Source organism: Pimephales promelas, chromosome 3 (assembly GCF_988280905.1).
Source record: "Pimephales promelas chromosome 3, fPimPro1.hap1.1, whole genome shotgun sequence".
Taxonomy (NCBI): domain Eukaryota; kingdom Metazoa; phylum Chordata; class Actinopteri; order Cypriniformes; family Leuciscidae; genus Pimephales; species Pimephales promelas.
The window spans coordinates 8,775,338-8,800,489 of record NC_142771.1 but is presented as its reverse complement, the minus strand read 5'-3'; the positions used below and the strand labels follow the sequence as shown (position 1 = coordinate 8,800,489).

General features: G+C 37.3%; 2 protein-coding genes across 3 annotated transcripts; one reads left to right on the top strand and one right to left on the bottom strand.

Annotated features, from left to right (window-relative positions):
- Positions 1-32: 32 nt before the first annotated feature.
- Positions 33-11,143, top strand: LOC120490148 (CCN family member 1). 2 transcript variants are annotated; one of them, XM_039687562.2, is made up of 5 exons: positions 33-568; positions 2,577-2,790; positions 5,161-5,574; positions 6,563-6,741; positions 8,913-11,143. In XM_039687562.2, exons 1-5 carry the CDS (start codon positions 317-319, stop codon positions 9,213-9,215), a joined length of 1,362 nt encoding a protein of 453 aa, XP_039543496.2. In that variant the 5' UTR covers positions 33-316; the 3' UTR covers positions 9,216-11,143. The 2 variants fall into 2 exon arrangements, with proteins under 2 accessions (XP_039543496.2, XP_039543495.2); XM_039687561.2 differs by having other exon boundaries at positions 156-568; positions 8,910-11,143.
- Positions 11,144-11,913: 770 nt separating this feature from the next.
- ddx39ab (DExD-box helicase 39Ab) lies at positions 11,914-24,037 on the bottom strand. Its single transcript, XM_039687223.2, has 10 exons — positions 23,921-24,037; positions 22,538-22,746; positions 20,027-20,154; positions 17,909-18,185; positions 17,707-17,825; positions 14,189-14,320; positions 13,964-14,073; positions 12,770-12,914; positions 12,545-12,692; positions 11,914-12,132 (listed from the first exon to the last, which is right to left on the bottom strand). Exons 2-10 carry the CDS (start codon positions 22,743-22,745, stop codon positions 12,116-12,118), a joined length of 1,284 nt encoding a protein of 427 aa, XP_039543157.1. The 5' UTR covers position 22,746; positions 23,921-24,037; the 3' UTR covers positions 11,914-12,115.
- Between the last annotated feature and the right edge of the window lie 1,115 nt (positions 24,038-25,152).

Sequence of the window (25,152 nt, the reverse complement as noted above, 5' to 3'; positions counted from 1 at the left end):
ATCTCTCCATCAGTCTTCTCATGCAGGAAATCTGCTCTATTAATGCTGCAAACATCACACAGCTGAGTATATTTATCTTGCCTTGCACAAAGCACACAGCGGACAGAGCTGTGCGTGTGAAAGAGACTTTAAAGCATCCATAATATTTTTATTAAAACTTAAGTCAATAAACAGCAGACAGCAGCTCTTCTCTGGAATGGACAAGTTTTATGAATGACTGCATTCATCGCTGGCCACGCCCACAACCGGCCCGGATGGCTAAGCCACGCCTCTTAACAACCGTATCCGCACAGCCGCGTTCTGATTGGCCGTTCTGATGATATCACAGCACAGCCGTATAAAGACTCGCTGCAGTGTGAAAACAAGTGTTAGAAACTTCTGTGCTCGACTCACTGTATCGTGCTGGAATAAACGCGCCTGTCTGGATTATTCACGCTCGTCTGTGAGAGTTGACCTGTTTTATTCCGGTTACAGTTTCACTACATCGTCCGTGGACATTGAATGGTTTATTATGAAGATGAGGGATTTAATGTGTCTGTTGCTGTGTGGACTGATCATCTGCACGTCGGTAAGTCACAAGAGTTTAATGTGTTCCGCAATAGTTCATTTAATGAAAAACATTATAAAATGAAGAATATATATATATATACATATATATATATATATTTATATATATATAAAAACACAAACATATATATGTGTGTGTGTGTGATAGTAAAATAAAATTGTATGTTTTTTTATAAAACAAACAATTTGCATATCATTAATCGCATATACATATATATAAACAAAAACTTACATGTTAGATGCAATTAATGTGTGTGTGTGTGTATATATACATTTCAACATTTCAACAATATTGTGTGAATATTGTTAGTTACACATACAAACAATTCACACATTATTTTATATAAAAAATATTAATATTCACACAATAATGAATAATAAGATTAATAGTGCAAAATAAAGGGAGTTTAAAAGTCCCACTGAAGACACAGTCTGTGATCCATCAAAATTAGAAAACATTTGGACTTGGATTAGTCTAGTTGTGTGTGTTTGAGGCAGATACAGACTGACCGTGTTCTCTGAAAGCAACACGATGTGCAATGTCCAATTTATTTATAAAGCACATATTAATACAACAACAGTTGACCAGTGCTACCTGAAACAAAGCAAAATAATCCTAAAATCACATTCAAATTCTTACAACACAGTCACAGATAAAACCGAAAAATCTGCAGGATGACAGCTGCACACCTGAGAGACAGGAGTCCTCCTCATGGCTCTTGTGGAGCAGAAATAGACCAGCACAGGCTCAAAATAACCCAAGCACAACAACCCAGCCTCATATCCCAGTCCATTAGTCCCGGCTCCAGAACCGACCCCGACTTATGCTTTGATCTCGGATCCACACATGGGTCTCGAGTGACTCAAGAGCTCCTCTCCTCTGGATTTAAGATGCCGGGCGTTCTCGGAGGACTCGGCTGGGTATTTCACAGAGCCATCGGGATGCCGGGGAAACAGGTGCAGCGCTTTAGGAAGTGATCCAATGGAAATTGGCTTCAATGGAAAAACCCTTCGGAATGACGTGGATCCCGGACAGGGAAACACTCCTTTGAACCCGTTTCACCTTGACTTTACGAGAGCCGATCGAATTTCTAGCAGCCAGCCATATCACAATATATGCTAATGCAAATGAATTCTACATTTAAATTCACTTTCATTGGTATATTTAAATGTATATTGTGACACTATACACTAATGCAGTTACTTAAAGAAAATTTAAGAACTCAGAGGGGTAAACACTCACACTCAGCCTGATTCATCTCTAATGAGATGCGATTATAGCCGTCAGTTATATCACAATAAATAAGGCAAATAAATTATGCATTTAAATTAGTGCTGTCAAATCGATTAATCGTGATTAATCGCATGTAATTTAAGGGTATGTAAATATATATAAAAATAAATGTGTGTTTATGTTTATATATATATACATATATATAAATGCATACTATATTAACAAACTTTTATGTTAGATGGGATTTAATCACGATTAATCGATTTGATTAATTTAAATACATTTTCATTAGCGTATCAATAATTATAACGCATCTAAGAGTATATATATATATATAAACAATTTTATGTTATATGCAATTAATCGATTTGACAGCACTCATTTAAATACATTTTTTATTAACGCTAGCATCATAAATACATTTTATATCTGTAAATTAATTTGATATGATATTAATTCAAATGTATAAAAATTTGCATTATCATGCATCGTGATGTTTGCTAATACAGATTTATAAGAAATCAAATATTTTCTACATTTAAATGAACGGGAATCCTAACTTTACGAGAGGCGATTTCGATTTCACAGCTGTCACCGATCCTGATGCATTTAATTCAGACTAACCAACACACAATTATATTAATGTATTTTTTTTTTTACTAACATAGAGTAATAAGAACCGATAATTGATGAATGCAGAAGTTTTATGTAGTTGCATCATTCTGTTGCACCGAGCTCAATCTGAACCCCCCTGTGTGTGTGTGTGTGTGTGCAGGTTTGTGCAAGGTGTCCTAAGGTGTGCCGGTGTCCGAGTGAGCGTGCCGTGTGCCCGCCGGGTGTGAGCGCGGTGCCCGACGGCTGCGGCTGCTGTACGGTCTGTGCCGCTCAGCTGAACGACGACTGCCATGACCACAGACCCTGCGACCATCACAAGGGCTTACACTGTAACTATGGCAACGATGTGGCCAGTATACACGGAATATGCCGGGGTCAGTCAATAAAACAAAACAACACACACAAACACACAAATATTTGATTTTATACATGTAAAAAAATCACAATATATATGTTTAATTTTTTTACTTGTATACATTTTATATATATATATATATTAGTAAAGCAAAATACTTTCAATGTGTAAAATTTATTATTTTTTATATGTATTTTCATTAATGTATAAAATAATGTATTTAAACAATGTAAAGAAAATCAATTTATGTGCAATTTCATAGGTACATATATCACAATATAATTCTACTACCAATTAATGTAAATTTCTATTTATAATTTCTATGTATAATTTGTATACACTTATATTTATTTACTGAAAATCCATTTAAATTAAAACACTCTATTTTAATTTTATGCTCATTAAATGTATCATTCCTGAATATATTTATTGTAAATGTGTACATTTATTTATTCTAAGGTTTGAATGCATTCATGTTATGTCCAAACCTTTCAATAACTATCAGGAACAATTAATATATCGACTAATTTTTTTAAATAATTTATTTCTATTTGGGGTTACTGGTGTAGTTTGGCCGGCCTCTGCTTCAGGTTTTATCTTTATTTAGACATGCACATTAATTTCCGTTCATACAGAGCATATTTTGTGCACTGGGTAGTTGCTATATTAAGGCAGGTATTTGAGTTGATCTAAAGGGGGGTTTGAGGGGGCGTCTCAGCACACCCAAAGACTATCTGACGCTCAACGACATTGTAAACAAGTCAAAATTCCACTCTGCCCTAAACATAGAGCCTCTCTCATAAAAGCAAAGGATAGAGTGTCCATCTCTGTTTAACCCCGTACTGGCACTCAGTGCAGGTCATCTGCTTTCTGCACAATAATCCAGTGCAAATCACTCAAGCTTGAACCCTAGGAGATCAAAACAATTGCAAGCTGATCTAAAGGCCACATTTTTATTCCACCCACAGCAAAAACTCCAGTGTTAAATTAACTTTCTTGAGTTTATTTGGATCCAGACTCAAGAGTGTTAAAGTCAATGAGATAATTGAGTGAATAATTGACTGATGACTGGCCATTATTGAAGACACCTGATGTTAACAAGCAGAATCACTGAAGGAGAAAGTCACATTTTTAAAGTCACCATTATGGTGATCAGTGTTTGCTTGTTTTGTGCTCTTGACCCGGTTAATGTAAGTTTATTGTTTGACTGCTGTACCTGAGTTATAACAGCCGGATGAGAAAAGCTGACGAGGTGGTGTTGGTTATGTTTAGACATAATCATCATTTGTCACAAAACTTATTTGTAAAGTTTAACCTTTTGATAATACAATATAATATTTTCAGTAATTTAATTATTATCCAAAATATTTCTTAAAAGTTGTTCTATTCAAAAAATATTTTATTTGGACACAAAGACATCAAGAATCAGCTTGTGATTTTCACCAATGGTGATAATTATATAGCATGTTGCAGTGCATTCTGGGTGCCACCAATCAAAACTCATTCATGGCTCCCATCATGCATTGCAGTATGAATAAATTATGATCTGAATTGTCTTAGTAATTTCCTTTACCTAATTGAATATTCTGTTTGTCACCATTGTTGAGACGCATACACTGAATCTTGATCTCTGTGTGTGCCTAGAAAAAAAATATTTATCAGAGCAACATTTAAGATATAATTTGGTTGATATTGAATAATCTAGATCTAATTCTATATAATGATTGTGACACTGTTGTGATCATTATACATTTAAGTCAGAGAGTAGGCTCTAAATGAGTTCAGTGATTCAGGTCTAATGATTATTATGTTTAAACATGATCGACAACATCTGATCACCTTTTCTATTTCTGTCATTTAAAGGTCAACTGCCCAACTAAAGCAAACACTGACCACCATAATGGTGACTAAAATCTAGATTTCATCAGGTGACATCAGGTGTTTTCAATAATGGCCAATCATCACTCAACTATACACTTAATTATCTCATTAACTTTAACACTCTTGAGTCTGGATCCAAATAAACTCCCAGGAAAGTTCATTTAACACTGGAGTTTTTGCTGTGGGTGGAATACAAATATGGCAGGACTTTTACTTTCTAACCCCTGGACTTTCCACCTCTGGCAACTAACCCTCAACCTAATCCTAACCCTATAGTAAGTACATGGAGTTGTACTTAAATATATAATTACACTGTAACAATGACACCTTCAAATAAAGTGTAACCTAAGAAAGACATGAATTTTTACAGTGTACTAATAATGGTAGGACTTTATAATACTGTGTCATTTGTTAACATTAGTTACATTACAACAACAATAATTCTTGTTCTGGAGAGATTGAATGAAATGTAACTTTCAGTTTCCTACTTTCCATTCCTGTCTCTCAGCAAAACTGGAGGGTCGCTCTTGTGAATATAACGGCCGGATGTATCAGAACGGAGAGAACTTCCATGCGGGCTGCAAACACCAGTGCACCTGTATTGACGGGGCGGTGGGCTGCGTGCCCCTGTGTCCCACAGATATCCCCCTGGCGTCGCCGTCCTGTCCCGCACCTCGGCTGGTCAAAATCCCGGGCCAGTGCTGCCTCAAGGTGGACTGTCACGGCGAGTCCTCGGTCCTGCCGCCTGTGTTCAGACGCCCACGGCCACCCCCATACCTGTTCCCGGACCTGCACGCCTTCAAGAAGCCCCGGCCCAAGCCGTATCCCTACAAGCCCAAAGACTCCTTGAGCAACGAGCTCACGGAGGTGGAGCACATTCAGCAAAAGTGGGACAAACCACGCAGTCGAAAACACCTGCAAGGTGAGGGTCCCCAAATTTTGTAACTAGCACTAGTTTCCTTGGTCAACAAGTTTTTTATTCCTAAAACATAATACATTTTCATTTTCTTCTGTCCGTTGACAGTATTTTCTGATTTATGGAGTGATAAAAAGAGATTTCCAAAATCTCTTCTATAAAAACCTTTAACACTAATAAGTAAAAAAAAAATAATACAAGAACTTTGAATCTGGCTTTATCTAATGTTCAGATTAATCTTCTGGATTTTTTTGTGAATTAATGCAACATTAATTAATTAGAAAATGCCTCATGAGTTTATTTAAACATTTCAGAATTTTTTTTTAAACAAAATCTGTGATTAATCACGTATGGTGATAACTATTCCTTAGCATGTTTACCCTATTCACCTGTGGCTTAAATTGCCTTATTTTTTTTCTTAAATGTTCTCTCAGGGTGTTATTTTAGTATCAATTATAGTTGTTTTAAATATTTATTCTTGCATTTTCCATTTTAATTTTATTTAATGTTTTAGTCATTTTATTATGTGTTTTTGTCATTTTTTTTAACTGTCTATTTTTATTTCAGTTTTAGATTTATTTTATTATTATTGGTGTTATTTTAATGAAATAAGTGTTTTTACATATATATTTTATTTATTTTAATATAATAACCCTGGCTCAGGATGTGAGATATATTGCTGTCGTCATAGACGTCTGCTTAAAATATGTTTACATAAACCAACAATTAAAAGTATTGCAGCAGAGTGCAAGAATGTATTCTGTGTGGGTTTCGGTTCAATTAACAATCAGTCCCAATGTGAGCTGTGGCGGTTTCTTCTGGATTCACTTCTGTGTGAGTGTTTGTGTTTAGCAGCCCGCCGCTTCTTTCCCAGTAGATCCTTGTGAACCAGTCCCACACATGCTCCCTAATCACTTTCTCTGTGCGTCAGTGTTCCCTGTTGGGTGAATGGTGCCTGTGTACTAACTTACCCTCTCTCTCTCTCTCTCCCTAGCCTGGAAGCAAGCAGGACGGCAATGTGTCACTCAGACGACAAGCTGGACACCTTGCTCCCGCAGCTGTGGGATGGGCGTCTCGTCTCGGGTCACCAATGAGAACGCTCAGTGCAAACTGCTGAAGGAAACCAGACTCTGCAACATTCGTCCCTGTAGTTCTGTGGCTGTGCCTATAAAGGTAAAGATCCAGCTAAACAGACCAGTATATCTCTGCATAAAGACCTTTAAGAAATCTTCATTGCTTCACAAAGCACTGAGACCAATTAGCTTCTGAACAACGTTTGCACTGCAAAAAAAGTATGTTGTCTTGTTTTGTTTTTTTCAGTAGAAATATCTCAAAATTCTTAAATTAAGATACAATTACATGAGAAGCAAAATGATCCGAAAGAGCTTTATTGCCAAGTGTGCTGTACTACTACAGTTGTACTTTTATTGTAGTCCATTGTCCAAGGTTTTATGCTTTCCCTATAGGGTGCTACTGGACTACTGATGAAAACTAGCCCTTGGCTAATTCTGGCATGTTACAGGTGTACTGTTGTTAATATGCATTGTCCTGGTAAATTAATAAATAAAAAACATTAATTTGTTGGTATGACAATTAGAAAATACACTGCACAGAAATGGAAACTTTATACACATTAAATGTAGTCACGCAATGCTAATGTTGTTAGCATTAAAAATTTGAGAGCAAAGTATAATTTGCACGGTTTGACATGATCGTTAAATTTAATCAGTGCGATTTACTGCAATGCTTTTTTTCCATTAGTTGGTCAGAACAAAAGTGGATGTTACTTGTTCGGATGACATTTTCCAGTGAAACAATCTAACAAGTTTATTGAATAGGATAAAGCCGTTGAGATGAACCATCACGTTTTCGAGGGGGTCCTAATTTGCAATACAACACAGAACAAGGTAGCCTGGTTAAAACCAGACGATTCTCAGTTGTAACTGAATTATGGTCTGGCAAAGCGTCATAGATAAATCATTTCCAGAGGGGCGTCACCAGCGTTCGTCGCGGGTAGACTTAAAACCAATCAGAGCGATGAAGGAGTTGGCGTATGTAGAGCGGCGGAGAAACATCTCCGAGTGTTCTTTGCTAGGTTTATTTTAACAAAAAGGAAACGTTCAAATCGCTTAAAACAGAGGCAAAAGCTGATTCGAATGAGCGATGTTCGACGGCAGCGCTGTCGTCATCGTGTAAAGCCCGCCCCAACGTTTCTGATTGGTGCCGCGATTTCGACAGATTGGAAATGGGCTTGAATGACCTCTTTGCCAGACTAACTTTCAGAGCAAATCTAAATTTGCCGGACGTTGTCTGGGTTTTCCTAGGCTAAGAACGAGGGACAAATCAAACACATTTACAATGAAATAATGTTCGTCATACTTCCAAGAAGTATAATCTGTGATTGTGAATGCCAGTATCCACACCGTCTGACAGCCGCACATTCTCCTCAAAACATCGGATTCATCCGCGCTGTGCCGTGACGCATCACAACTCACGTAAAGTTGATAATTCAGTGAATAACTGCAATGGCAGATTTTGAACAGAGATGGCGACAAATAGGAAAAACTATAGACTGCAGCTTTAAATATTTTTGCTTCTCAAGTAAGTGTATCTCGGTGTAAGAATGTTCAGATATTTGTACTGGAACCCAAGAGAAAAATACACTGCAAAAAAAAAAAAATCATTTCTTTTCTAGTATCTTGGTCCACCACCTACAGCAACACAAAACATGTAATAACCAACTAAAAACATTAATTAAATTAAATCCATAAATCTAAACCATGCAATCATTATTTGGCCTTTGGCTCTTTCTTGTGGGAGAAGACCAAAACCAAAATCATAAACATCAGCTTAAAGTATAAAAGGAAGCCCAATAGTTGTTTACCGTCTTGATTCTAGTTGCCCCTGCAATTCTTCTTTTTCTAGTTTTAGTATTCGTAACTAGCACAGTCTCGCAATGGAAATGCGGCTCTTGCAACGTTTCACAGTGTGTAAGCAAAATGCTTCTCCACGATTATTTTGGAGGATTTTTTTAAAGCCTTGCTTGTCTTTAAAAATGATCAGGAAACCGATATTAGAAGGAAGAAAAATACAACAATGGTTGTACAAAAGTAAGTCTTTGCCATGTGTGAGTCTTAAAACACAACATTGGCCAAACTCTGCATGCAAATGGAAAAGTGGTCAAGTGTGAAGACAACAAGTGTGGGTATTGGGACGGGCCCTTGGTGTTTAAAAAAAACATAGTCCACGCTGCTAAACTGATGAAACCCATTGAAGCCATCACAGCACACTTGTTTTCCAATGCAGATGTGAGTGTAACCTGCATTGTGTTTGTCCACCAGAAGGGGAGGAAGTGTTCCCGTACCCAGAAGTCTCCCGAGCCTCTGCGTCTACGCTACGCCGGCTGCCGCAGCACACGCCTCTATCGGCCCAACTACTGCGGGATGTGTCTGGACGGGCGATGCTGCTCCCCCCGCCGCACCCGAACGGCCCCCGTTCTCTTCGCCTGTCCCGACGGCGAGCGCTTCGAGAGGGCCGTCATGTTCGTGCAGTCCTGCAAGTGCAACGACGAATGCGGGCACCTGAACGACGCTGCGCTCCCGCCCCAGCGCTGGCTCTACGGGGACATGCACAAGTTCATCGATTAACGGATCGTTCCTCTGAAGACCTGCCCCTTTGTCCTTCCCCGTCCAATAGAGTAGCGTTTCCAAGTGTAGACGCCTCATTATAACGCCAATCCACGTGGAAAAAAAGGTCCGATCCCTTGTACCAAGAGCCTTAGAATAGATGCGCTTTCCCTGAGGATCCAGGACGGGACGTGTCCCTTGTCGTGAATATATACAAATACAAATGGATTTTTCTGGTCCTCACCATGAACAGTGATGCATTATGGAGCACCTGCACAATCTAAATGAGACTTTAAGCAGGTTTGGAGAATTAAAACAAACAAAAAAACAAGATCAGACACTTAAACATGGTGGGACAGACTCTCAGCTTCACAAGGGCTGGGCTTTACTTCTTTTTGTAGTGATTGCTTTGCCTTGACGTTCAAAGAACTGCCGGCAAATACAAGGGAAACTCGACGGGAAGTCGTTTTAAGCTTTGGCTCGGCTGCTTGTGGACTCGACGCTGAGCCATTTAGTGAGCGCATGACTCCACCAACACTCCGAGGGATACATGCCAAGCGCCGCAGCTCCCTGGCGTCAAAACGTCGGCTCCTCTGCTCCCAGCTAATTACAATCCTGTTCTATGGGGGCAGAAAGAAACCCAGTAACCCTCTGGTTTGCAATAAAAATATGTTTAAATCACCAGCATCTGATGTAAACATGTAATTTGAAAGTAATGGGTGGGACGGTTCTCTCAAACGCTGCTCTAGTCTGGTCTTTAATCTACCACGTGATGGCAGAGCCTCGTGCAAACGGCACTGTTGTCAGTGTGTTTTATGAAGCAGTGGTCTCTATTTTTTGCCTGGCATTGGTGTATGAACTGACGGAGGTGACGTTGTGCCGTTTGCCCTGAAGAACAAGAGTTTGTACAGGCTTTGAGACACAAATATCCAAACTCATGAGAAAAAGAGAAGCCATGTTGTCATAGAATGATTGTGATCTTTTTTGCTAAGATATGTTTCCCAATCATAAACGTGTACCTCAATTAATTACAAAAAAAAAAATGTTCGTTTCAGCAGCATGACGTTGTGGAAAAAGCTGCTGACTGAATGAACTGCATAAAATTGGTGACAACAACAAAAGCTACCATATGTAAAGTGATGAAATTGAACGGCTTTCTGTTGTTTCGTGTAAATGAACTATATTAATTGCCTCGTCGAATCAATTAATTTGCACAAGTTATCATGGTGCGTAACACTTACAGTTCAGCGAATTTTCGCGGGCACAATCCAGTCAGGAATGCGTTCGTGAATGGCAACATATTTCCTCGCAGATTTTGCATAATAAGGTAAAGTTAATCACATGTTAACCACTTGTTTTATACAGTGTATGGTTAACCCACAGAAATATTGTTGAACATGATTCAAATGACGGAGGTGCAACTATCTGGTTAATTTCTGCAATGCATCGTATGGTTTATCGTCAAGTTGTAGACGATTGTAAACAAAGCATTATGGGCTCTATGCACGGCGGTATTTCCGGTGAAGATGTAAGGATGATCGATAACTTCCGCCGATCGTTGAGTCCAATGCAATACCGAGAATTTATATTGAATTTTATACTCCATGGTTATACTAAAGAAACGTTAGTCACAAAAACAGATAAAACAGACACCCCTTGTGTTTATGCTTCTTTTTAAAATTATATTAAATAAACATAACTATATATAAAATTACATCTAAACGTATGTACGTTTTGTTTCAAAGATGGGAGTACAGTAAATTTTGAAGACTCACTCTGCCATAATCCCGTTTTTCCTCGCTTTTCCTCTTTAATCTCCACAACCGGAAATGGACGAGCATCCTTGCGTCAAATGCGGAAGTTATGCGTGCATATAGCCCATTGCAATCGATCTGATTTTAGCTGATGTTTGTATGCTTTTATCAAAATGTATTTTGTAAAAAAAGAAATCTTTATGATTTATATAATCATCAAATGAACTGACGGAGTAGCCAATATTTGATTAATGCTTTCTTAAGTACCACATCCATCATGTTACACACTTTGAAAACAAGACGCCAAGGTCTTGCTAGGAAGTTCCTCTCGTTTGTGTTTTACCTCTGAAGAGAGGACAACCACTCACCATGTATCAAATAAACTGGCTTGTAAAAACTCACAGCAGAGACGTGATTATTTGTTCTAATTTGTTATATTGCAGACCAAGTATAATAATAGTAGTTTTTTTTTTTTAGTTTGCATATCCTCTTTACATTTTCAAAAAAAGTTAAAGTGAACAAGAGCTATTAAAGAAACTATTTTACGTGAAAAAAAAGCTGCATGTTATGGTCACCATAATAAATATGAATACATGTAAATATTCTATAAAAATTTTAAGAGTAGTCCAGAGTAAACCAATGAGGATGGACATTTGAAATCAGCCTGTTGGTACACTTTACAAAGACTCTTTGGAAAGAAGAAAGGTTCATTTTCTTTGCAAAAACTTTGTTTTTATTTTGGGTTGACCTGACCCACATACAATTAACTGGAGTAAAACAATCAGTTAACCTCAAATAAATGGAGGTTATGACACTGGCCTGCAAGTTTCACAACATCCAGATAAAATATTTCAGAGCAAGGCATTACTAGAAACATGTACTAAAGAAACTTGGAAACCCAATAAAAAAAATAAAATTAAAAAAAAAAAAAAAACACTCCAGAAGACAAACCCAGCCAGCCAAGGTGTGGTATATAAAAAGTTTTAATTTCATTAAAACCCAAAACAAAGACATGATTTTGACAAATCAAAACAGACATATCGCCTGATCCTCTGACGAGAAGCCGTAAAAACAACAGTGGGTTTGAGGTAAAAAGGAGGCTTTAAAAACAGAGGTTTGTCGTCCTGCCGCAAACCAACATCTGCGGTTCTGGAAACGCCAAGACCTTCATCTGGACTGTTCAACTGCACAGAGAAAGAGATAAACAGATGAACGTCAATTCAAATGCAAAACACCACATTCTTTCAACCAGTTTCTGTACTTATGAGGGTTTGAGTAATTCAAAAGCACTTGCTAATGATGAAACGAGTTAAAACTGAGAAAGTTAAACCAGTGACCCCAATATCTAGGACAACAGCTTGGTCTTTAATCTAGTTTAACACTTAAATTTGAGCGATTCACTGAATAAAATCATTATTCTGGGAAACCAACAATACCAATAACCTCAAAATATCCAATTAACTATAGCCTCGCTTTAGCGACCGCCAATATTACGGTTATCAATTCATCACACCGCTCAGGTTGCATTCAATTTGCAAGCCGATATTATCAGGGTTCATTCCTTCATGCTCAAAACGCACAAGACCGAAGACTCACTGTAAGTGGAAATGTCGATCTCCTCGGGTAACTCGGCCACGTTGACCTCAAATCGGTCCTGCACGTCGTTCAGGATTTTGGCATCGGTTTCATCTGACACGAACGTGACGGCCAAACCCTTGGTGCCGAAGCGGCCGGCACGAGCCACCTGAGAACGAGACGAGAGTGTGTGAGACGCGGGCCTCCAGAGATCTGAAGCATTGATGCACGCTTTTGCATTCGTACCCTGTGGAGGTATGTGTCGGAGTCCTCGGGCATGTCGTAGTTGAAGACGATGTTGACCCTCTCGATATCCATTCCTCGACCGAACAGATTCGTGGCCACTAGGATCCTCCGCTGGAAGTCTTTGAACTGCTGATACCGAGACAACCTGCGAGCAGAGATTCAAACAGAAGCCTTTAAACATCCAGTCCGTATAGAGTCCCTCACGTTTACAAGCTCTGAACTGAGTGGTTCATCTCATTAAAGGAGCTAAACGTCATTGCAACACTCGCATTTTAACCTCACTGAAGGAGGGCCGATCACAAACGTATTAGGAAATAGTTCAGGAATTGCTGCTGAAAAAAAAAACAAAAAAAACAAGCTTGTGTAAATGGATATTTCTGTAATAGCAAGTGAGCAATAATTCTATAAAGAGCAATTAAACAAGTCGAGGCATTAATTGCATGTGTTGTGTGTCTTTCAGAACTGACTTTAAAACAAGGATTTCAGAAAACTGGGGTTCAGGAGTTAAAAGCAAAATAAATAAACACTTCTTACATAAAACAAAAGACATTAAATTTAATGTATGGTTCTTAAAGAGTTTGCCATGAAGGAAAAGAGACCGACAATGAGGCTCTGTGGACACCAAACATGGACATTTGATACTTTGGCATTCAAAATTATTTATATAGATTATATAAATGTACATTAAAATTATTTATATAGATTATATAAATGTTAATGCCAAAGTATCAAATGTCCATGGTTGGAGTCCACACCTTTTGTATCAATTAAAAAAATAAACAGAACTGTTATTCAATATATACAAATGTAAAATAACTTGTCAACATCAAGATTAATTTATTGTCGTGGGTTACAATATACTGTTTTCAAATGAAAATTAATATACAAGTTATACTACACACCAAAAGCCCTTTTCTTTATATATATATATATATATATATATATAAAAAGTTAAATTTTAACAATAAATAAAAACAAAAAATTGAGTGTTTTGAAATTATATTATAACCCACAAACCAAAAAAAAAATGCATTTCTTGTATTGTTTGTTTTCATTTGTTTATTACATGTAAACGCAACTTAATTTTTTAAGTTCATTGTTAAATTGAAATATCTACTTTTTTAAAGACGTTTGGGCTGTCAAACGCTTGAGAATCTCTGGTTTCATGCATCAATAACCACAAAGCACACACACCTCTCTTCCTGAGCCATTCCTCTGTGGATGGCGATGGCGGGGAAGTTCTGCTCCACTAGTAACTGTGAAAGAGCCACACAGCGCTGAACAGACTTCACGAAGATCACCACCTGCAGGACAAACACAGAATCACCCTCAAGAACAAACCTCAACACTTCTGACACAAACCAAGAAATCAGAAGTGTCTGCTAGATGAACACATGTGAAGACTGGCCCAGCGCTCACCTGGTTGAACTCCAGGACGTCGAGCAGGTCGAAGAGCTTGCGGTTCTTCTCGCTGTCCTTCAGTTTGCAGTAGTACTGCTGCAGGCCGTGAAGGGTCAGCTTCGTCTCGTCGTCCACAAACACCTCCATCGGCTGAACACACACCACAACACTTCAGACTACGACGAGCGAAGAGCACCTGGTCTCAAGCAATAACAATCATACGCGACAAATACAGCCGGACAACTTATTAAACGCTGCTACTGCACACAAAAGGGCTCAATTCTTAAAATACAAGAAAACAAATTGTGGTTATAATTAGAAGGATTTTAAAGGCCGATACCGATACAAATATTTTTGGGGTTTTAAAATCCGATATATCGGCCGATATTTTATTTATTTATTTTTTTAAACTGGAGATGATTAGTCACAAATGTTGTCATGCTTATTTGAGTTAAGAGAACTGATGGGGATGTTCTTTTAATTGTTATTCAAGCAGTATGTATCGTGACCAACTCAATGAGTGTTGCCGACAGGAACGGTGTAGAGTGCCCTCTGGTGGACAAACTATACAACTCCAACACTCATGACATGGTTCAAGCGTGTTTCGTCCGTTTTTATTTTTGAAATATTCATTTATCGGTCATTATAACTGCTGATGCCGATAGTTTGAAAAATGCCTAATATCGGCCGATAATATCGGTCTGGCTCTAGTTATAATGGCATGTTATCTTATATACTAGTTTAATATTTTTAATAACATTAATACCGCAACAAATGTTTTGCTCATTGTTAGTTAAGGCATGATTAACAATAATGGTACTATTACATTTGTGAGCTTTACTTCACATATGGTGAATGTTTCCTTGATTCAGTTAAAATAAAATGGATACTTGCGGTCCCTGGTTCTGATTGGCTGAGTCGCATTTAAAGTCACTGTAGAATAGGCTTGGGCGGTATTACGGTAATATCAATATCGTCACACCGTCAGAAAAAAAAACAATGCACTTAAATAGGAGACAAGGAATCCTTGTCTCCTATATAAGTGCAATGTTTTAAATACAATTTATTTAATGGCTAAAATGCTTATATCTGGTTCTCATGACGTGACAGTGTGGTGACGAGAGAGTGGGGGAGAGAGGGCAAAGATTGCAAGTTGCGCACCCAGTGACTTGGTCTCGAAGAAGAACACGACTTCTGCAGTTTGGCAGGGATGGGCATTTCATGCAAAAATAATATTTAAAGATTGCCTGGTATTATTCGATTATTATTTGAAAATTGTGCCCCACCACCACATGCACGCCACATGCATGTAGTCTACAGCGGGACGATCGTGTGACGCTTAAATATAAGCTAGGTTTGAAAAAAAAAAACGTATTCCTTTCATATTTTTTTAATAATATGATGTTTTTCTATGTATGTTGATTTTATGAAAAGGGAACTTCATGAGATGACTAAGATAAGATCATAAAATGCGCAATATCGGAAAACATTTGGAATGGGTCAGTCAGACATGATTATGACCACTTATTACGTTTTGTTTTGTAGAAATCCTTTCTTTAAAATGAATTTCGTTTTGAATAAATTGCATCTTCATTTTAATTTTTTTTTCATCAACGAATTGCCTGGATTAATTAATAATAAGCAAATATAGCCTAGTGATCAGGACAAGCGCCGGCGCGTGACTGGAGCGCGACTCATAGTACATGAACTGAACCTCGCATATAAGAAACAAGATCTGAGAAGTGTACAGTATATATATAGTAAGCTTGAAATGTCTTCTTTAACAATCTAAAAGAAATTGGCTGCTCTCTGCTTATGTTAGGAAGTGTGCATTACTCTTTATTCGCGTTCACTACCGCGAAGATGCGAGTTTGCATGCAATCTTTTTCTTTGCAGCAATTGACATAGAAAACACGTTGGGTCAGTCAGACATGATTATGACCACTTTACGTTTTGTTTTGTACAAAGCCTTGCTTTAAAACGAATTTCGTTTTGAATAAATTGCCTCTTCATTTATATTTTTTTTTCATCAACGAATTGCCTGGATTAGGCTAATAAATAAAAAGCAAAGATAGTAATCAGGACACGCGCCGACGCGTGACTAAAGCGCGATTTATACATGAACTGAAACTCGGCATATAAGATACATGTCTTAATGATCTGAGAAGTGTGTATATATATGTAAGCTTGAAATGTCTATACTTTTAAACAAAACAAAAACCGCGGTAAAATAGGGAGGAGGTTTGACGGTATGAAAATTTGGATACCGCCCATGCCTACTGTAGAATACTCTACACGTACAACTGTGAACTTGTTGCATCAAATATTAAAATAAATGTTTTTATGGACTAACCATTTAGTAACAAACCCTGTGAAGCCGTGGCTTACAGTTAATTTCCAGCCAATTTCCAAGGCAACATTTATTTTAATCGTTTTCAGTACTAATATTACAAACTTGAGTTGGTTAGTTTTGTGTCCATAAAGTTAATAGTTATATTACACAAAAAAAAATGATTTGTTCAATTTCATTAATTAAAATGAGCATATACGACTTTAATTTCATTAAATGTAATCAATGTAATCTTTTAAAAACTTGGTTTACCAATTTTTTTTTATTGAGTCAACATGAATATTTTTCGTTCGTCTTAAACGGATGTCATTAAAAAAAATGAATTTTGGCCTCTTGTTAAAATAACTAATTAAAATAAGCAAAAGTAACGTGATCGTTTAATATCGTCACAACTTAATTTAATTGTGTTCAATCAACCCAATTCATTTGTGTGAAATCTACATGAATCATTGTTGTTGACATCTAACTGGGCAGTGGATCTGTAGTTCCCAGCATGCTTTGCAAGGGACTGCATTGAGAGGGTCAATTTATGGAAAAAGTGTTATTTTATGTGTTTTTCAGTAAATGGAAAGATGTTAATGTTAGTGTTTGAATTTTGTGGCAACCATTATGCAGAAGAGTGGTGACTGTGTTTGGGTCAGTATTGTGTTCAGACTCAATATTACACTATATGTGCTTTAAACCTCCTGTTCAGGCTGTGGGTACTCAGTACGTACTATGTGTAAACCTCACTCACAGTCCTGCACAAGTAATATAATATTACCATGTAAAAAAATTGTTTAATTCAATTGAACACTAGAAGTGTCCATCATTAGAAGTGACCATAATAACTAAAATTATAATGTTGGTGCTAAATGTAGTTAACCTGACAAAACTTTATCTAGTAGGAATGACTAAATTCATACAACAAATTATTTCAAAATAATTTGAATTTGTTGGAAAAATGTAACTCAATTTCGTGGAAAACCTTTCCTTAATTTAATTAAGTTCGTTCAACAGATTATTTTTTTGAGTGTTACTAAAACGAATATAAGAAATAGTACTTATTTCAGCTCATTTCCAAGGCAATATTATAACATGCTTAAACTTTATGGACACAAAAACAACAACATTTGAAGGTAGAAAATTGTGCAAACATAAGAGATCACAAAAAGTAACCTCACTAAAGCGGACAGACGTCACTCACGTCCTGCATGAACTTGCGGCAGACGGGCCGGATCTCTTTGCTGAGGGTGGCGCTGAACATCATGCACTGCTTCTCATGAGGCGTCAGTCTGAAGATGTCCTGTACGTCACGCCTCATATCTGACACAGAAACACACACATGAGAATCGCCACAGGCTCCGTTCGACACACACACCTCAAGCGCACTTCCTCCAGACGCTCACCGAGCTGCTCCAGCATCTTGTCACACTCGTCCAGGACGAAGTGCTTGACGTTCTTCAGGTTGAGGGTTTTGTTGCGCACCAGCGCGAGGATTCGGCCCGGCGTCCCCACCACGATGTGAGGGCAGCTCTTCTTCAGGACGTCCTCGTCCTTCTTGATGGACATGCCGCCGAAGAACACGGCCACCTTGACCGTGGGCATGTACTTGGAGAAGCGCTCGTACTCCTTGCTGATCTGAAAGGCCAGCTCACGCGTGTGACACATGACCAGCACCGACACCTGCACCACAGGAAACACAATCAGCTCAGTTTCATTAACCAACAACGGTCTCGAGTTTTGCAAGTTACACACTTGTGAGCAGTAATTAGGGCCACTTGAACACCAGCATTAATGACTGCTGAATAGTGAAATGTTAACCAACTTGTCAAACACTTTTTGGCCACCATGGACTCACAAAATACTCCTTTCCCTACTATGGAAGTCAATAGTGGCCAAAAAGTGGTAAATAAATAAATATTAATATATAATATTAAAAAAAAAAAAAAAATATATATATATATATATATATATATATATATATATATACACACACACACACACAATTTCCATTTCAAAATTCCATACTTTTCCAGATTCAAATTTCCAGACCTCACTACAGATTTTTCCGACCATATTTAAAGGGGAACTATGCAGGTTTTTTAGCTGAACTGAACAGCTTCGGAGTTATTGGAATGGTTATATGACTTCTTTCTGGTTGAATAGTGGTTGGATAAAGCTGGAAGAGAGATCAGCGCTGCTGCTTCTCTTGAGCTGCGCCAGAGCGATCTCACGCCACAGCGCCAAAACTCTATTATGTTTCTGAATTTCTAAAGAAAATGGACATAATTTGAAAATTGAGACTTTGTTTCATTTTAATAGTAACAAAGGACAAAGATTATTGTGATTTTTTAGGATGCGTGCAGCCGCAATACAATGTCCCATTTATTCAAATGAAACAGGATGACTAATCGATTCTTGAGATTTAAGAATCGATATCGATTCGTAAAAACGAGAATCGATTAATATCCAGAAATCGATATTTATTACCCAGCCCTAATATATACATTTTAGATCACTTTTAAATGACCGATTCCATTAATATTTTAATTATAAACACAACAAATAATCAATTTGTTGATTGGTCGCATGAAATTCATAAACAACTAAAAACAAAATTGAATATTAAAAAGACTTAAAATCAACAAAGTTAAAAAGAATCCTTCAATTATTAGACGTGTTCAAGGTTCTCTTTTTAAATGTGTTTTAATAAATTAAATACAATCAAAACAATTATAAGATGTAGTTTTAATTTGGCATTGACTTAATATTTCAATAATTAACTTTCAAATGCAATTAAAAAAAAAAAAAACTAATTTTACATAAGCATTTACATATTCACCAAGTTTCATTTTAAAAATGATTAACTTGAAATAATTCAACAGTCACATGTTCACAACTATTATGTCAATTAATGTTAGTTACGCAGAAAAAAAAACTTTAATAATCAGCTCACAAACACCAGTCTGTGAGACTCTTGAGTTAATGATTTCAAACTCATACCCAAGTATAGTCATTAAAACAAAATTAAAAACATCGACTATTTGTTAAAAGGACCTTCAAATCAAAGTTAAAGACTGCTTCAATTATTATTAACGATCTCTTTAATTAATTTTAATAAATGAACACATTGTCAATTAAATGAACATTTTTAAAAATGTATTGTAAAGACTAAATATTTAAATAATTAACTCACAAGATGCAGGCAGACAAAAACATTTCTATGTAATATTTTAAAACTAATTTTAAATTTCAATTTACACAATTTGTGATTTATTAACTTGTTGCATTTAAATATGAAATCAAAGTTAGTCACATGTTCACAGTAATATGATGTCAATTAAAGTTCATGTTATGCAGACTTTTTGTTCCTAATGAGTCTTTAAAAGAGAAAATTATAATTATGAGTATTTTAATTGAAATGTTTCATACAATTTAAATCAGCTCCCCGAGTTAGTGACTTCAAACCCCTGAGTGCTATTGTTTGATGCGTAAACAGAAGTGTAACACACACACACACTAACCTGTCCTTCCACCGGCTCGATCTGCTGTAGGGTGGCGAGCACAAACACGGCCGTCTTGCCCATACCGGACTTGGCCTGACACAAGATATCCATGCCGAGGATGGCCTGCGGGATGCACTCGTGCTGCACTAAAAACACAAACACCACGTTTACTCGCCGGGATAATCAACATGCACATCCATGGGCAAAATATTGTCCGATTAATCGTCAGTGTTTCCTCTAGGATTTTTCCAAGCTGTGGGGGCAGGCCCATTTCCCCGGTGGGGGGGGGGGGGGGGGGCCTTGTCTCCCCAAAGTATTATAATCGATCATGCGCATCCCGCGTGCAGAATGATGCACTTGAAGCAACACCAAGTCACAGCAAGCAATGCTTCACATTGAAAAGAACATAGCGAAGGGATTATATCTATAATATGCTTAGTAGGGCTGGACGATTTGGGGAAAATGTCATATTGCCATTGCAATTACTGAGGTCAATATTGCAATTGTGATATGCGATTCCGATATAATAAAATGGTTTCATGAGTCCAACTTGCTTGGTTCTAAAGTAAAATGCACACACAGATTAGTGATCATTCTGTGTATTAATGTTTATTTCTCAACTCAAACTACAGACAACAGCTAAATGATTGATAACACCTATAATGATCAATAAACCATCAACCAAACCATCATTACAGTGAAAGCTATCAACTTTTTTAAAAAAATTATTAGGCTAAAAAAAAAAATTTAACAAATTTTAAATTAAGTGAACTTCAAACAATCCCCACATAAACCCATAATAAAAACCATATTTACCTGTGCCCTTCCTGTCTAAACAGGTAGGATACAGAAATTGAATAAAGTTATCAAACAGTATGTGCTGCATGAATTATAAATTATATATAGAATAATCCTTATTAAAGCTACAAAAGTTCTTTAGTCAAGATCAGTGAGTAATTTTCTAATTTCCCTTTATTCTTTTAACTTTACTGACAGAACGCTTATTCGCTGCTGGCCCTTTAAGAGCACCCGTTGCCGAGACGCGGATCTCACATGCGCCTCATAGCACAACTCCTTTCGTCCTTAAGACTTTTCTTACGTTATGAAGATATTCGACAAAACGACATTTTGGCATAATTGTGTGTGTTATTGTTCGTTCAAGCTCGAAAGAGAACTGTAATCTGGCACGCGTCAGTGCATGCGCATTATGGCGCGCGTCTTTCTGCGAGTCTCATTTAGGGCATTCACAGGCAGCTTTTCAGTTCTTGTCGTGCAAAATGCGAAAAGGCATTTGCACGAATAAGAACAGGATCGTGTAACACTAGTCAAAGGATGATAAAAAAGAAGAGATGCTGCGTTAATAGCCCTAATTTGTTTATTTCATATAAAATCGCGGCATTTTGCGTTATATAATTGCATAGGTTTGAGATCGCTATTACGATTGCGATATGATTAATCGTGCAGCACCAATGCTTAGTGTATTCTATATGCAACAGTTTTTTGAGCCTTTTCTTTTAACAGTTTTAAATTTCAGTGCGCATGAAGAACAATAGCACTCTCTCGACTCCATGCTGTAATCTTACATAAAGGGAATGTGAAAGGTATGGGCAATAAACTCCACTCCAGCAAGATAAAGTCATTTTATGAAAACCATAGACCTTTATGCTTTATCTACAAATGAAGTATAATAATGGGAATATTGACCTTGAAGAGAGTGTCGTCGTGTCGCAAACGAACGCGACGCGCTGTGTGAATTCTGAATGGAGAATGACTGAGGCGAGATGACTTTCCGTTAACTTTAACTTAGCGACTAAAATTACACATTATGCAATGACTTTAGAAGTCTTGGAATATAGGGTGAAAACTTGATTGTGCTTTACAAAGTTTTTTATGCCTTTAGTGGGGCTTAACAAAATAACATAATACTATGCAGAATATCGGACGTCACTGAGAAGCTGCAGCCGTGGCGGGAGGATTTTAAGTGTGGCGGCCCGCCACGGGAGAATGAATGTAGAGGAAACACTGATCGTTCTTTAAAAATGTAGTCGATTCAAAATGGATTCTTAAAGGCAACAAACCTATTTTTTTCCCGTATTTATCCAACAATCACCCATCAAGTCATCGTTATTTATATAGCGCTTTTAACAATACAGATTGTATCAAAGCAGCTTCACAGTGACGATATGAAAATAAAAGCCAGTATTAGTTTTCCTCCACTGGTCACAGGCTTGCAGCCTCCATGTTACAGCTAATGCAGAGATATTTTATGCGTGTTTTATCTTAAAACATAATATAAACAGATCCTGTTTGATCAAGGCATGCGACTGTCAGCATCAATTCACCTGGCATCAAAAGAGTTTAATATAGAGGTTTGCTGCTCTTCATTTATTTATGATCCACTTGTAAATTTGTTGACTTTATTATAGCTATGGGATTTCTTTAAAATCTATATTCATCGAGTCGAAGCGGGAATCAAAATCGAATCAAGCGCTTGCTCATCTAGCCAGCCATAAGTAGCGTGTGCCTGACCTTCAGACGGATGCTCGAACCCGCAGTCAACAATGGCCCTCAGCAGCTCCGGCTTGAGCAGAAAGTCCCTGAAGCCCGAGCTGTGGATGGAGACGTACGAGCCCTTCACCTCCTTCTTGCCCACAGGAGTGACGCTCTCCGGGGCTCCTTGAGGCTCCTCGTCCTCTTCATAATCCAGCAGCTCGTTTTCAACATCATTCTCAGCCATTCTGGAGACAAAAGCAGTGAGAAGACCCAATTATAAAGCAGCAGGGCATTTAAAATCACACCTGAACCAGATTCACACGTTCCTGGGTCAAAAGGCGCGAGCCATTAGGAAACGCATGGAGAACAGTTAGAAAAAGTTGCTATCAATTCAACTACGCCATGAAATTAAGCCAAAATAAACCCACAGGACAGAAGAACCACATAAACAAACCAGCCTGATCACTATTGAGCCAGGAACGTACACAACTGGGCGTTTCACAAATAATGTTTTCATAGCTTAATTGGACCAAATGCTCATGGAACATATTTTGGTAACACTAGTACATTTTGAGGTGACGTAGTTACACATTATACTATAACAAAAACATGTAACTCTTATAGTAATAACAGTTATGCATAATTAAATGTAACAAACCCTAAACAATAACTCTTAATAAGTACACAGTTTAGTAATTAGGTGTGACTAACGTTACTATAGTAATAATTAGTATAGTAACCCTTAATCCATAAACTGTACGTACTTGAGCAAGTAAACAGGAACAACGTCACATTAAAATAAAGTGCAACTCATATCTTTTATTAACGGAGTACATGGTTCATAGACAAATTGAGTCAAAGCAGAGCAAAATAAACATCGTGGTACCTATTGTTACTACGCAGCGAGTTCAGTGAAATTGGACCGGGCCCCTTAACCATACGCGTCAATGTTGTGACGCTTTCATACGAAATTAAAAGTCAATATTCAAAGCGATCACGAGCAAAAGAGAAATTCGCATTAGTCTAGATGTGAAACTCCTGTAACGAACGTTTCGTCGCGAACGGGCGGCGGACAATAAAGCGGCGTTTACTAGTAACGTAAATTATGTTAATGACGGAGACGCAAAAAAAATAAAATAAACTAAATTTCACACACGGGCTTATGTTAAATGCAGTTTACCAGCACCGAAGCCGCGAAAAAACGAGATATATTATAACAACAGAAAACAAATTCGCGCACGCGCTCTAATTCCTATCGTGCGCTGTTGTTAGCACGCGCAGCTAACGAGCTAATGACATAGCGCGTCGATCTCATAACAAACTTCACTGTTGCATAAAACATACAGGGCTATATGTATAATAAATAAAGTTATTAGGAAAATCCGTACTAGGTTTCATTGAGAAATCATCTTACATTACCTGTAGGTGACGGTGCGCAAGGAATACGTATGAAGAAGCACTGCTGTCTCGAACCACACGCGACAACAGGCCACAGTTTATACTACCGCCCGGATATCCCGCCTCCTGAAGAACAAGCACGCCCATTGGCTGGCGAACGCGTCAGTTTTATACAAATGAGAAGAATGACTGTCGTGATTGGATGTTGGAACTTGAACTTTGGGGCGTTAAAGTCGTGCTCGCGTTGGGCGCGTTTGAGGTAGGCGGGATTTTTGTAGCTCTCTTCTGAAGTTTGTGAAGGTGATTGAAACGTTTGATTATATTTGCTAGTAGTTTAGGAAGGAATATTAATATAAATGTCTTAAAACAGTAAATATGCTATTAAATTATGTATATACTGCGCCATTTTCCGCTACATACAAAATTGTGATATAAAGTGACACAAAAAAAGATATATTTTTAATTGTTTGTTAATATGGACAAACAATGCATTATCTTTTGTGCACAACATGACATCATACATCACAACATATCTAAACATTGGGTATAGCCAGGGGGAAATGTCTTATTAAATCTTGTTGACATATAACAGAAACAAAAAACTTGTAATGCATTTTTTTTGTATGGGTAATTATGACTTTTTTTATTTGAATTCAACATCTAACTAACACATAAAAAATGACATGTGGAAAGCAACCAGACATGCATTAATAATGCATCATAAATTAATATCTGTTAATATTTCTTTATATTTTAAACATTTTTAGAGATAAAACTAGAATGTACATCACTATTTTTCATACAAAAAGGTTTGAACTCGCCTTATGACTCAGATCAGTTATCACAAATTAATAAAAAACACCAAGTATGTAAACTAGAGTCGTAAGAGCTATAGTTTGTCAAGAATAGAGAGGTTTACAATGGGTTAATTGGACCTCACACATTGGGTCAGACATCAACCTATTAATTAAGGTAAAATGTTTTTTAATTTTGTCTGTCGTTGTCACAACAGTTTATCCATAGATGTTACATCAAAAAGTCTTCTAGGGAAGAGATTGGCTCTTCCAGACTCAGTTAAGTAATATTATTACTATGATAATAATATAGGAATGGTATCATCTTAAAAGCGTATAAAAAAGTACTTTCAGATAATATAATATTAATTAAATAAAAGGCCACTTTAGTGAGTGAAAAAGTTACACTAAAAGGTACAGTTTAAAAAAATGTTCACTTAGTAATAATGCCAAATTAAA

Bases quoted from the DNA above. Each gene is read 5' to 3' on its own strand.
- ddx39ab (XM_039687223.2), bottom strand. From the start codon at position 22,745: ATGGCTGAGAATGATGTTGAAAACGAGCTGCTGGATTATGAAGAGGAC. The intron at 14,074-14,188 runs GTGAGCGCTGGG...TTTGTCCTGCAG, and splicing joins ACGTCCTGGAGTTCAACCAG to GTGGTGATCTTCGTGAAGTC. The intron at 12,915-13,963 runs GTGTGTGTGCTT...CTCTGCTCGCAG, and splicing joins GGAATGGCTCAGGAAGAGAG to GTTGTCTCGGTATCAGCAGT.
- LOC120490148 (XM_039687561.2), top strand. From the start codon at position 317: ATGATATCACAGCACAGCCGTATAAAGACTCGCTGCAGTGTGAAAACA. The intron at 569-2,576 runs GTAAGTCACAAG...GTGTGTGTGCAG, and splicing joins GACTGATCATCTGCACGTCG to GTTTGTGCAAGGTGTCCTAA. The intron at 2,791-5,160 runs GTCAGTCAATAA...CCTGTCTCTCAG, and splicing joins TATACACGGAATATGCCGGG to CAAAACTGGAGGGTCGCTCT.